Below are 13,907 nucleotides of genomic sequence, written 5' to 3'. Positions count from 1 at the left end.
ATGGTAAACACCCTATGAGAATAAGTCAGTGCTATCGTTTACAATACTAATACATTAGCTGGCATCAAGTATCTGAATTTTACAAGTTTCAAAGCCTGCCAAACCATGGTGATCTGGTGAAAGTCATTCACGATAAAAGTTAATATTCATTCTAAGGTTATACAGAGTCTAATATCTGTATGTGTAGCCTACATATACACATCTATACCTCTTGAAATGCTTAAGGGGAAATTCCGTGGATCAGTTGGAATAATGACTTATATAAACCAATTTAAAAATCTTAAATGAACGGAAAATGCCTTTTTAAAGAAACATGGCTAATGTAAATGCTGTTTTAAAAAAAATATCAGGTCAATTGAACAGAATATTGCTATTTTTAGTTTTACTCTCCTTGTTTTCAAGATCTTGTCCTGCATTTACAACTGACATATTTTAACATTTATTAATAAAAGTGAGAATGTTAGCTAATTTTTTTTTTTGGAAGATGGGATGAGGTTGCAGTATATAATTTTGAATAAGAGAAGACACTCTCACAGAAACTGGAAAATGTTTTCAAACCAAATACCAAAAGAAGATGTCAATGACTCATAGTGTGACGAAGAAAAATACAATGGTCGTTTAGGTTGGTGCAACTCTTCTTTTAGGCTATGTAATTTTTATGTGAGTTCAAAAAATTGAACTACATAATACATTTCTACAATGCATATATTCTTCAAAACCATTTAGAAAATTACTACTTTCAGCATATTTTAAAAATGAGATTCCTTAATAAATTATGGTTATGCAGTCAAAACACAGCATTAAAATTTATTATTAGTCACTTAATGGAAGTTAATGGTGAGTTTATAAATGAAGTGCTGGCTTACTTTGATATACTCTAAGAGCAACCAAAAATAGAGATTCTTTCCCAGAGTTCTATGTATTTATAAAGTGCAAAATAAGCAATTTTAGCAATTCTCAAATGTACTTCTTCCAGATGCATTTAATCCTAAATATACTTGTAAAAACAGAATATTTTTCTGCTAAGTCAGGTATGTCTAATTTATCCATCTTATGTGTAAAAACTATCCTGACTGAAGTATTCCATGCTTTATAAAAAGGTAGAAAATGGTAAAGATATAGAAACAGTGTGAAGTATTTTCAGATTTTTAATATTCTTCTGGGGGGGGTGGTATTTTCAGTGAAAATATCTCATCTATAAAACAAACAGCCACAAAACTAAAACAATTAATTCTATTAAATACTCATTCACTGAAAATAGATACATCATAAAATTAAGTATAAGAAAATATTATAGATAAATTTACAAATAAGAAGTTCTATATGTAGACGAAATATCTTTAACAGAGATTGTTACAGAGAAGTTGTCGCTCAGGAAATCTAGTGTGAATCCACCAATTTTTTCTAAAGTGAGGGGCACTCTCCCAAAGTATTGTACCACACAAAATTATCACACCTGATTCGTACTGGTCTATGAACCTATGTATATAGTCTAAAATGTTTGAAATAGAATTTGGTAATGCTTTCCTATAATAAACGGAAAAATGGACTTAAAACTTTTTATAAAGCTATACATAAAGATAATTTACAAAGAAAATAACAGCATTTTTTTAACAATGTAGTCTAATACACTCATATGCCAAAATATTTCATAATAGTAAGATTACCTTAGACATTTAAATATAATAAAGGTTATGACTATAATAAAGTAAGAAAGCTCAAATGAAGCTCATAGGAAAAATGTTTATTTGGGATGAGTTTCATTCCATCTAAAAGCTTAAGTTTTCAGAATTTAAAACAATAAAAAGTGATTTTTCAAATAACAATAATGCACTGCTTTCCGGGGAAGATATTTTCAAATTGCCTAATATTAAAAAGGTGACGATGAAGGGAAAAAAATGAACACTTTACTGAACATTAAAAAAGAATTTGTGCAGTGAATTGTCAGGTAAAATAATGTTAACAACATATTCATGTTTACTTTTAAGGCCTTAAGTATGTACTAATATAAATTTAACCTCATAGAAAAATTAGGAGGCACTAGGTTTGATCAGTGTGAAATAAAGTTATAGCTAGATTAATGCTCTATGTAGCGTTTAATTTTAATTTTCTATTTTAAAGTTATTATATTGTTATATTAAAGCATATAAAATTTGTAGTCAGCATAACAGCTTCAAATCCTGTTTGTTAATTGGGAACTATGGTGGAGCATGAAGCATCGCTCTTTCCTAGTAGTTTCATTTTAAACAAATCATCTCATGTATAAAAATAGCAAATTGCATTAAATTTTATATAAGACATTTTCAGCTTCTCATATAGGAAGAGCTACAAGCAGGTTCCATGGCACACGTCATAGCAAACAACTCTGAATACATCCTCTGGTGAGACACCACTCACTGAGATACAAGATACAGCCTATATCGACTTAATTTTTAAAATATACCACAAGTAAGAAGTTGCAGGCTTAAATAAAAAAACAAGCAAAAATTGCCCAAAAGCTTAAGTGGTAAGTTCTGATATTCTTTACTGCCTCCAAGTTGAAAACTAAAGTATTTTATCATTTTTCCTAGTTCTGACTGTTTAACACTTGCCACAAAATCTTAATTCTAAAACTCTGATTATACATTTACTACTTTATTCATATTTTCCAGACTGAAATGAAGATGATAGATAATTTAGCAATGACTAGAGTCCTGTAAACATCATTACTAAAACTTTGGTATTTTTACACAATAATTGTTAATCTACTTCAGTCACTCTAATAGTTCTAAGCCCTAGTACAAGGTACAAAGAAGCTTCCAAGTCTAATTTGTCATAAACTCAACTTTTAAAAATAAAAAAGCTCTATAAATGTGTTGGATATATTTTTAACGACACATTTCTAGGTCTTGGCATATAAATATTGATGGGCAGATTGACTTCACGATTTAAGTCAGCAAGCCTGTTAATAGAGGAAGTTTTTAAAAGTCAATCCTTCTGTTTCTTTATCTAATGAGTTTCTGAAGGCGGAGAACAATCCTACAAACTGGCAAATTCTCTCTCATCGGATATGTGCGTTTTATATTCTACAGAAAAATAAAAGATATTATACCAGCCTGTTATGGCAAGTGACCTGTTAAGATTTGAAACTCAGGACACAAACTGTAAAATCTTTTCTTTTTCTTAAATATAGCCAATTGTCCCACGAAGGAGGAAAAAAATCTGAGAGAAATCAAATTTACCACAATAATAGTTTCTAAAAACCCTTAAGAAAATATCTTATGATTTAAATTCTTTATTTATCATTCATGGAACTTGTAAAAACCTCACTATCACTACTCAAAGTAATGCAAAATAAAATGTTAGAACTTCAAGACTCACTGTTCAGCATTAGAAGTGTTTTCTGTTTTCTTTTTTAGAAGGAGAAATTAATTAGGAGGTTAAATACAATTGGCAAAAATATTTTACTCTTCTCTAAATATGAAAAAATTATTTGGGCCAGGATAATATCTATAACCAATAATTTACAAGTACAGATAAACTATTATTATCATTTTTCATATTTTTACTTAGACGCCTAGTGATTTAGAAAGAGCCATACAAACCTGTAAGTTATTTATGGCTTGTTTGGTGCCTCAAAGAAATTATATAATATCTAAACATCAAAACCAAAACCAAACCACTTTTTAATAGCATTTAAATGGTAAGTATTGAGGGTGCAAAATACAAAAAGGAAATGTAAAATAAGAAGGAAACAAGAAAAATTATTTTCAAAGCTTGGGAAAATAGCCATAGACTACTACTTGCTCCGTGATCATATTACAGATTTTGTGTAATTAATAAACAATCAGATAGTAACAATTTTAGATGAACCTCCCTTTTTCCCTTAGTTAATTTCATCCACTACCTAAAATTATGCCTCTCACATAGCAGGCATTCAATAAACATTTTTGAATGACTATTTATACACATCCAAAGAAATTAGTTTGTAAACAAATTTGCTTGATTGTATTTGTCTAGTTGACATACAGACTCAGACTATTTTAATTTGCCAGTCAGAGACATATGCTGTTGAACACGGACACAATTCCATTGAGATACATGCTTTCCACATAAAGCTAAATACCATATCTGCGGGATAATCTATAACACATAACACAGAGTTTTACACTCACACCAATTCCTCATTTCACTTCTGCAGTTTTTGTGTTGATGAATTACTCATTGCCAAAGAAGTCACGTTATATACAGCAAATCTTCAGTTTAAATAAGGGATAAGCTTGCTGTTAACAACTTAGTTTGAAATGTTAACAACTCTTAGGTTGTTAATATAACAACTGACCATTAATGTGGTAATGAGCAATTTAAGAGGAAATTGTACTCTGAGAAATGAATATATTGGCAATCAGGACCAGGGTTTATATTTGAAAGAGTATGATTTTTTAAAATAAGTTAACGAGCATTAAAAGTTTGAGCCTATCAGAAATTAAAAGTTTTATCATCATAAGCAACATATAGAATCTTTTAGAGAAAGATAAGGATTTCTGATATGAAAACTATTTTGATAAATTCCCTTCAATGACACACTTTCTCGAGACTTTCAAATAGCAGTTTAACATCATCTTCTTACTACCATAAGGAAGAATAACACAAAACAAGTCTAAGGTTACTTTCTCTACTTGCTACTATATTGACAACTACAAAAATGGTTTCACTCACAATACTGGTATTTCAGTGGTAAATTTATAATTTGATTTTAAAAATCCAGATATTTCAAGGGACTTTCTTTAAATTTTACTTAATTTTTGTCTGTGCTTATTAGAACACCTTAATCTTGCCCAGAGTGTATAAACTCCTTGTTTTGGAATTGCTGTTACAAAATCCACTTGAGAAACTGCAGTGGTAAACAAATGTAAAAGTCAAAAAGAGACAAAAATCTATGAATATTGGTTAGTAAAGATAAAGCAAAACTAGGAAGCAATGTTAAGTCACTAAAAGCAAATACAAATGCTTTATGTGGAAATGAGGCTCTATTTCACAAGGAGCAGAGGAGGAATTTTTATTTCAAAGAGGAAAGTTCAAAGACTGCAGTTCTAAAAGATTTCACAAAATAAATTAATTCTGATTAGTTGTGCCACCACAATGAGGGAATTTCTAGCTATAGAGAGTCGCTTCCCATTGTTGGCACCTTGCTCCTATTTTGTGCAATCAGGGAACACAGAGAAGTTGTAACAAGTGGTCATAATTAGTCAGGAGGCTGTCAGATGAGGCAGTCCTAAGAGAGGGAAAGAGTAGAATCTGATAAACACTACTACTGGATTCACCCTCTTTACCATTAATTGAATGATATATTTTCACATATAAAGATTAAATCGGACTAGATACAACTGAATTATACACTAAGAAGCACCAAATTCCCTATAAAACACCTCCCCAAATGACCAAGATGGTTAAGGAGTTACCACTGATTGATAAATTTTGTGTCATAAGGGGAAAAAAATCCAAATAAATCGCTTAATGTCAGACTAGAAAAATGATTAATTGTATCAAATATGAAAACCCAAATGATGCTATATATCATTTCTCTAATTTGATAGATCCTACTTTATTAATATAAGTAATTTGTAGCTGAAGCAGGTCAAAAAGTTCCCTGAAAAGCAAAATAATTTTTCTTAAATAGAAGTTCATGTGTTGAGTGCTAAATGCTGAGAAATAAGTTTAGGCAGCTTCCTAAGCAGGAACATCTGAGTTGTCCTGAAAGTGTTACAGTTTGGAGAGTTGCTATCATTTCCCCATAAGGATGAATGTCTTTACTTTGTTATTTTCCATAAAGCTACTGGCAAGGCTGAAGCTGTTCAATGCTCAGTGAAACCTGTGCGATACAGTCACACTTGGGAAGAGTTTTCAAAACTGTGCAATACATATCCTAATAAATACCAGCTAAGAATTTCAAACAGGCTTTCTCTGACAAATCTAAAACAGAAAGAGAGCGGAATAACTTTGTGTTACATTCAGCTTACCTTGCCCCTTATGCTCTAATAAAAAACTCATATGCTGATTTCTGCCAAATACATCCTTGACAGGAACTGGCAGTTTCAATATTGGCAGTGGAATAACCTAGTCCTAAATGGGAGCATGCAGGCAAGCCACATTGAAACACTTGAGATACTGTGTTTTGCTGGCCATTGCTTAAGCAGTCATTTGCATAACAGGCACCTGGCAACATTTGGAAGACTCACAGGTCAACATCTTTCGGGAATAGAAGCTGATAGTAAGGAAACGAAACAAAAAAATACACTTACAAAAGTATTTTAAAAGGAATCCAGTCATCACTGGTGTGCAAGGATAATTCCTACCTCAGATAGTCTCTGCGACAAAGGATAAGATTAGCTTTAGTGTACAGGGTGGAGCCCACCTCTCCCAAGCGACAGTCACAGCAGGCACACTTCAGACAGTCTTCATGCCAGTATTTGTCCAGTGCCTTTAGAAGATACCGGTCCTTGATCTTTCGGTTGCAGCCAGCACAACCTTTGGGCTTGGTGTCTGGCTGGACTGAGAGCATTTGTATACCTAAAGGACAACAAAAACAGAAAAGAGAGCTGGGACTACAGGAGAGCAGCCAAAGATGTCAAAAGACCTCAAACAAGTTAAAAATTTAATATCGCCTCTTTCAAGGAGGGTTAGAGTTTCTTTTTTAGGGTCATACTGAAATCAAACTAAATTTCAGAAACAAACAGGCTCAAACCTTATAAAGTCCTTATTAAATCACTTATCAAGTCACACATATAAAGTGGTAAAAATAACGAATTCATGTTGTACATAGTAGGTCGACATATAGGCGAAGTTAAATTAAATAATTTTATAGTGTCCCCATTCTCTACACAGAGCAGTTCCTGTAGGGAGAAAATATGAGTAAATGGCTAATAATCTTAAAAGAAAGCTGTTAAACAAACTAGTCTGTGCACAGTCTATAGGAGTCAAAAGTGAGTTTTTCTTGATTGGTTAAAAATTTCACTTAATATGTGCTTGATGGTGGAAAGAGAATGGGATTATACTATCCTTAGTTAGCAGTAGAGATGTTTATAGTTAAGTACACAGTACAGTCACCCGAAAAGCTCACCAATCCTATATTACTTGTTTGCATCCAATATTTCCTCCCGTGCCCTTGATATTTCAAAGTATTCATTATGTTAAAATAAAAAAATTTATTTGCACTCACAGGCATCAGTCAGTGCTCCTATTAATAGCAGATTACCTAACCATACACTACATGCTTTTATGTAAAACTAAAGTATAAGATTATGTAATTTATTGCCATAAACATGCACTGATTTATTTTATAGGGCAAAGAGAAAACAGAAGGCAAAGTCTAAATATATATAAAACTACACAAACATACATATGTAAATATATTATATACATACTATACTAGACATAGGGAAGTTTATATATTTTAGAGATATATCTCCATCATAAATTAGGAGTCTAGATGGGTTCTACGGGTTTTACAACTTGACTGAAATGTTTTCAATGAAAGGATATTTGCCTTTGAGTTTCTCCTTCTTTCCTAAGTGTCAAACACTCAGCTTTAAATAAAGCTGGACCAAATATTCAGAGCTTTTTATTTATCAAATAACTCATTTAAGCACTATAAAATACTGCAGACATCACTGATTCCAAATTCCCCCATTTTACAAATTATGATATAGAGGCCTAAGAGAGGTTAAGGGACTTGCTCAAAGCTCAACAACAGTTAAGCACCAGACTTGGTGTCCTTACAGTCCAGAGACCCCACTGCTATATTATGCTTCCTCTCCTAGGCATAAAGTTTTAAACTTGGGCATAGACGGATACAAAATACCAACTGTGCATGCACTTGAAACAGTTTCAATGCCAAACTATCGGCTTGAGCATTTTCTGCGTATTTCCCCACTCCAAAATAGCTAAACCTTCCTCAGTTTCCTCTGATGCCTTATGATGAAGGCTTCACCTCTGTTACCTTCACAATCCTTTTTTTTTTTTTTAAATCACACTGATAAGAGACATCAAGGCACCGTACCCTCACAGCTGAATAACTTTTCTAGCTACAAATAATACATGAATTACACATAATATTGTTATAATGTTGAACTTCCATTAGAAAGTAACTTCTCTGGTAGGGTAATGGAATAGGGAACGGCAGGGAAGAAAGCAGGGAGGCTGTTCCTTCTGCATGACGTGCATAGCCGTGGTCGTCGGAGCCGCAGACTAGCAGCTGGATCTATACAGAAGAGCAGGTGGTATTCCTATAGCCTGCTTTCTGTTCCTTTTCTTTGAAGGAGCTAAGGGTCTAGTGTAGATTAATCATCACCCTTGATAGCTCTGCTAAATCTCACTCTCTAGAACTTCTAACAAATGAAGTTTCTTTGATCAGAACTAGTTACCGTCTTCTAGCAAGGTTCCACAAGGAATGAATCCCATTAATTACAGTACAGAACATAAGTGCCTCTTAACCATACACCTGGAGGGAGAGGGAAATTCTGATTTACTAAATGACTTTCTGGATTTCATTTTTGAAAACATCTAGAGACATATTGAGTGGCTAGTCTAATTATCCAATTTATAAGACTTATTTTTTTCGTATCACAAAGTTGAAAATTTTTTGTAAATATCCTAAGCTATATTTCCCTGAGTTGTGTTACTATCATCAAGCGTGGAAGGTCAGCTATCTTTATTCAAAATGCTTTGCAACCAAGACAGGGAATACCAACATTTGGCACAAGTAACACTACTCTGCTTGTCTTCACAAACTGTTTTTGTTGTATTGACATTTTAATTTAGCACTCAGAGGCCAATTAATATTTGAAACTCTTACATTCTGTTTGGCCTTGGGCGTAAAAGGAGTTTGATATTTTCCACTCCATCCTGGGACCTTTCAGAGCTCATCATCACATTTCTCTTGAAAAGGAAATCTTTTCAATACTATGCAAGTTAACAGTTGTAGAAAAAGAACTATTTTGTAGTCACCACGTTGTCTTGTACCTAAAAAGGCAGAAAGCGGTCAGCAGCCTCCCTTCTCCATCCAGAAGAACACGTCTGGGTAGAGTTATGTGTTCGGTGCTGAGAAACATTTCACAAGTTGCACATAGCACATCAGGACTCATAACTAGTTTTAGATTGGCATGTAAATTGTTCTGAGGGAAATTCTTATTGCCTCTGAGACCCTGCCATTCTGAGTTATTTGACAGTTTAAGGGAAATCATAATTAAAAAAAAGACATAAATAATAGCCTGTGCAGTGTGGTGTGCAGAAATAAGTAGAACCATTTCATTTAAACTCTGGTGAGCTTTTAATTGCCTGGATTGCATTGTGAGGCGGCCTAACGGTTGATTGCCTCCATTATGTTCCCTTGTTCTGTGCCATTCATCCGCACAGGCTCAGCTTCAGTAGTTAACACAACAAAGTAACCACAACTCCACAACACACAGGGCTTTAAAAAAAATAATCATAATAAAAGATTTGCAGCACTTAGACACAGTCTTTTATATTTTTGGACTAACTACACATAGTGAATGGAAAACATTTTGTCCCCGTCGGAAGATACACAGAGAACAATTTGGGAGAAGGAACAGGAAGAGGGAATACATAAAGGGGGTTGGCAGAGATGAGGTGCCTCAGGAAGATGCTAAAATGGGAATGCAGGTTCTGCAGCTGGGAGCAGTGACACAGATTAAAAGAATTTGGCCAACACGGCCATTCGATTGCCAAGAGGTACCAAACAAAAGATTTTCTCTCCTCCTGCCCATCTTCATCCACTCCCCAGCCCCCAGACCCGACTGGAGAACTGGACTGGGCCTAAAAGCTTGTTTCTCTCTGTTCACTGGCCCAGAGCATCCCTACAGGCTGCAGCCCCCTAAGGGACAACAATGCAAATAGATGTCCCCAGATCTCAGGCCCCGGAGCTGCTTAACTCTGTTCTGCCCCTTCAACTCCCAACCCCCCCCCCCCCATCCTCCCACTACCCCCCTCCCCTTTTTGAGCAATGGAGCTGGGAACCAATTTGATTCCCTTTTTCTCCAATGCAGCTGCAAGGCTCAGAGATACTGACATTTTTCCACTCTTATCAGTTTAATTACAGTTACCATGGCAGCAAAGTGCTAGTGCTTGGCAAAGGCCAACAAGAGATTTGCAAGACTGAGTTCAATTTTGATGCAGCTCACATGCAAAATAAAAAAAAAAAAAAATAAGAAACATACATACACTCTAACAAAGAATCCCTTACGGAGTTTATGCTCCAGCCTTTTGTGGTTGTGTCTTTGCAGCCACACAGGGATGATTTGCAAAGAATGTAGCAGTATTTGTTGCACCTAGCAAGATTAATTGGTTTAAGCAGCCGTCTTTCAAAGCTGTTACAACAATAATATTTCGGATCTTTCAGACAGACACAAAAGCAGGGGAAGAGCAGGAAGGCTTTTGAGCAGCCAAGAGTGCCGAGCGCCGGCAAAGTGCACCTATGATAGATTGTAACCTTACCAAAACTTTTCTCCTTTTTCTGCATGAGTTGACTTAGGCGTGCCTGAGTTGCAGCAGCTTCGCATTGAGCACCCAGCTCAAAGGTAGCAGTGGAAGGGGGTCTCCTTGATTTAGCTCGGGTGGACCTGGTGCGCAGCCTACACCGCCGAGGACCGACTATTGTGAAGCCACTTTGGGAGCGGGTCGGAGCGGCGGCAGGGGGTGGGGGAAGGGACGAGGGCGGCCAGACGAGACGCGGCGCACACACAGAGCCCCTCGCAGTGTGGCAGTGTGCAAAATGATGGCGAATGACAAAGCCACATGCTTCCCTAACTCTGCCCGTAATCCTAAAATCCCAGCGGCCCCTTTTAGCTTCGTGGTAACAAATGGATTTGATTAAACTGTCACATGCAGCGTTAGCATAGCATATCATGTTCAATATGAAAAAGATCATAAATCTGACTTGTATTTCATAACAGCAATCTGGGTAGCCCCGGTAAAAATGTGCCGCATCAGTTTGAATCTCAACCTATAGACACAGGCACCTTTTTCCACGGAACCTGTATCTTCTGGCCTCTTCTTCCCAACCACCCCCTCCCACCCCCCTCCAAATAGTCACTTTTCCATCTCGTAGAAACAACATTTTGTTGTTATGGCAGAGTGGGGAGAGGCAGAAGTGTCAACAAGAACCAAAAGATTGTCATTTCAACTCTTAAGGGAGAGGGGGGTCATGAAATCCAGCAAGTAAGGGGAGGGGGTCCGGAACCCCCTTAGGACTCAATTCCCTTCCTAAGGGCCGGGCCAGAGCAAACAGTTCCTAATTCCAAACTCTCCCTGCCCCTCTCTCCCCGGGAGGCAGGGGTGTGGAAATGCTGCGGTTCAGCGTGAACTTTGACTATTATCCACTCGAGTCGTACTTGAGACGTTCCGCGCCGCAGCCGCTCTCCCTCCTTCCCCCAACATCCTCCGCCAGCATCTCTTTCATGTCTCATCATAAAAATAATGAAGCCTCACATGATTTAAACAAAACCGTCTCAGCAGAGCTGCAGCCCGAGTGAAAGTTGCAGTGCGGAGCTGGGCTGCAGCACCCGTTTATGCCTCATTAGGAGAGGCTGGGGAAGAAAAAAAATACCCACATCCGCACACGCACGCGCGCACCCGCAGACACACACACACCACAAATAAGCCGACGCGTGTGTACACAGCTGCTGCACTTACCTTCTCAATTAAGCGATACAGGGGGAGGCCGTTCAGTAAGCACAGTGGCTGCTTTGTAGCGCTTCTCCTTGGGAAAGGTCAAAAAGAAGCATTGTTTGAAAAAAAAAAAAAAAAGAGGGGGAGGGAATCTCTATTTTTTAAGTTTAAAATAATGAGGTCCTCAAGGATCCGCCAAGTAATGGTGTTGACCGCATCTGAGCCACAGGTGTCCTCCTTTTAGGCAACTGCAGTCCGAGGCTGTCTCTCTCCGTCCTGGCTCAAGACAACTTACCCCAGCAGCACGCGAGGAGCCGAGCCGAAGGAAGCCCCAGCTCTCAGCTGCAAAATGCAATCCCTTCCCAGCCAGACATAATACAGCCAAAGAAAAGGTCACTCAGTTATTACTGAGCCGGCGGAGCCCAGGCAGCGCTTGTCAAGACCACAGAGAAGCAGCTCCCTTCCGATTTAAGACTATTTACCTCTCGCCCCCACCCCTCCCCTCTTCTCTCCTTTCCTTCTCTCCCTCCCTCTCTCGCTGGCTCCCTCGCTCGCTCTCGTGTGCCTGTTCTGCAGCTCAGTCAAGTACAGCCGCCCTCGGAAAGTGCAAAGCAGCCACGAGACAGATCGGGCTTTGTTGCTAATTTCCCAGGGTGAAAATTTACAAGCCTGCGAGTGCCGTCAGCACAACCACATGCATATGCTACTCGCAAACGCTGGGGACGACCCCGCGCACAAAAAGTGACCTCTGCAGGAGTCGACTCAGGAAGGACCCTACCTCCTGGACCCGTCCAAAAGAAGAAGTCCTGGGAAAGAGCTCCGGAGGAAAAGGGTAGGGTTCCTAAATTCGGCAGGGCGTTTTGGACTAGGTGGCCACATTTAAAGCAAACTGTCTTCCAAGGCCATTTCTGAAGCTACCAATTATGGAAAGTAAAACCAAGGGAATCAAACTGCTACCGGAATACACTGGAAAAGCACACAGCCCTCCCCTTTAGGAAATGTCTGGGGGGTGGCTGCAGTTGCCCGGTCTCTGACTTCCATTAATGAGCTCTCTCAAGTCGCTGCTCCGCAGGGCAGGGCTGCCACACACGCCGGGTCCAGCAGTGACACTCTCCCCTTTCTCCCGTGGCCCAAGAACTAAACTGTGAACTTGTTCCCCATTAAAAAAGATTGAACCCCTCCCACCTTCCACTGAAACACTTCCTGCAATTACTTCAATTCCTTACAATTTAAAATTCACACGCTAGAATGAAAAACACCCAGGAGCCTTGAGAAACAAGTTTCACAACTAACTTGGTCAAAGCGCCGTTGAGTTTCTTCACCGTTACTGCCCTGTCTTCCTAGGCTTGTTTTTGAGGCCTTGACAGATTTTTTTTTCTTGAAATAGGTCCCCATTCTCTCCAACCTCCTCTCCTCTCTACTTTGCATCTGTAAAGGCCACTGGCAGCTTTAAAATATCTCATTTTTCTAAGTTTTCAAACTTCAAAGTCATCCTCTCTTTTTGGCCACTATCATAACATCCTCACCAGATTTTATGAAGTCCTGTCAAAGGTCAAGTTTAAAAATAGTCCACATTTGAATGACACTAGCTGAACTGTTTGAAGGGCCAAGAAGGATTTGATTGTTGAACTCCAAAAAACTTTTTTTCTTCTCAGCACCATCAGTTTTAATCTAGTTCTAGTTTTAAAAAAGATCAAAGCACCTCCTCCCCCATGAATATTTAGGCTAAATGATGCTTCTCTTCATAAAGAATAATGGCACAACATTGCTAACTTATTTTTTATCCCTTCCCCTTTTTAAAGGCTCATAATAAAATAGTATGTGGTTTGTTTCCTCTCCCTTTAAAAGGCAACAAAACTCAGAACTAACCTGAAAAATAACGAAAGTCACAGACGGCAGATTAATAAGAACCCCTTCTTCAGTTGATTTGTTCTGTACATAGGCAGATTTCTTAAGTTTGGCTTTTCTGGCCCGTCTAAGCAGGAACACATGCGCCTCACCCATCCGCACTACTCCCGCTGTTCTACCCCACCTCTCTGCTCAAGCCACTCTGAAAACACCCCCGAGTGTGTGTGTGTGTCTCTCATGCGCTCTCTCTCAGCCAATGCACTGAGAAGAAGAAAAGAGGGAGGGAGGGAGAAGTATGTGTGGGGAAAGGGAGAAATAAAATCAAAACAAATGGTACAGCTAATGAGGACAATTAAATTAATTATGTTCAAGGAGATGAGATTTTTTTTCCCTCC

The 13,907-nt window shown here is 37.9% G+C and overlaps 1 protein-coding gene across 2 annotated transcripts in view; it reads right to left on the bottom strand.

Annotated features, from left to right (window-relative positions):
• Window positions 1-13,668, bottom strand: part of LMO3 (LIM domain only 3) — a 57,042-nt gene extending 43,374 nt beyond the window's left edge. The window contains exons 1-3 of one of the 2 annotated variants that reach the window (XM_087442699.1): window positions 13,534-13,668; window positions 12,443-12,578; window positions 6,336-6,549 (exon numbers count right to left, since the gene is read on the bottom strand). In XM_087442699.1, the coding sequence (XP_087298825.1) occupies window positions 6,336-6,549; window positions 12,443-12,578; window positions 13,534-13,668 (485 nt within the window). Of the gene's footprint in view, window positions 1-6,335; window positions 6,550-11,688; window positions 12,096-12,442; window positions 12,579-13,533 lie in introns of those variants that run through there. The other variant, XM_004435417.3, reaches the window with a different exon arrangement.
• Window positions 13,669-13,907: the final 239 nt, after the last annotated feature.

The sequence above is a fragment of the Ceratotherium simum genome, chromosome 17 (assembly GCF_057802395.1).
Source record: "Ceratotherium simum simum isolate JZ-2026a chromosome 17, ASM5780239v1, whole genome shotgun sequence".
Taxonomy (NCBI): Eukaryota; Metazoa; Chordata; class Mammalia; order Perissodactyla; family Rhinocerotidae; genus Ceratotherium; species Ceratotherium simum.
This window is presented reverse-complemented; position numbering and strand designations above follow the sequence as displayed.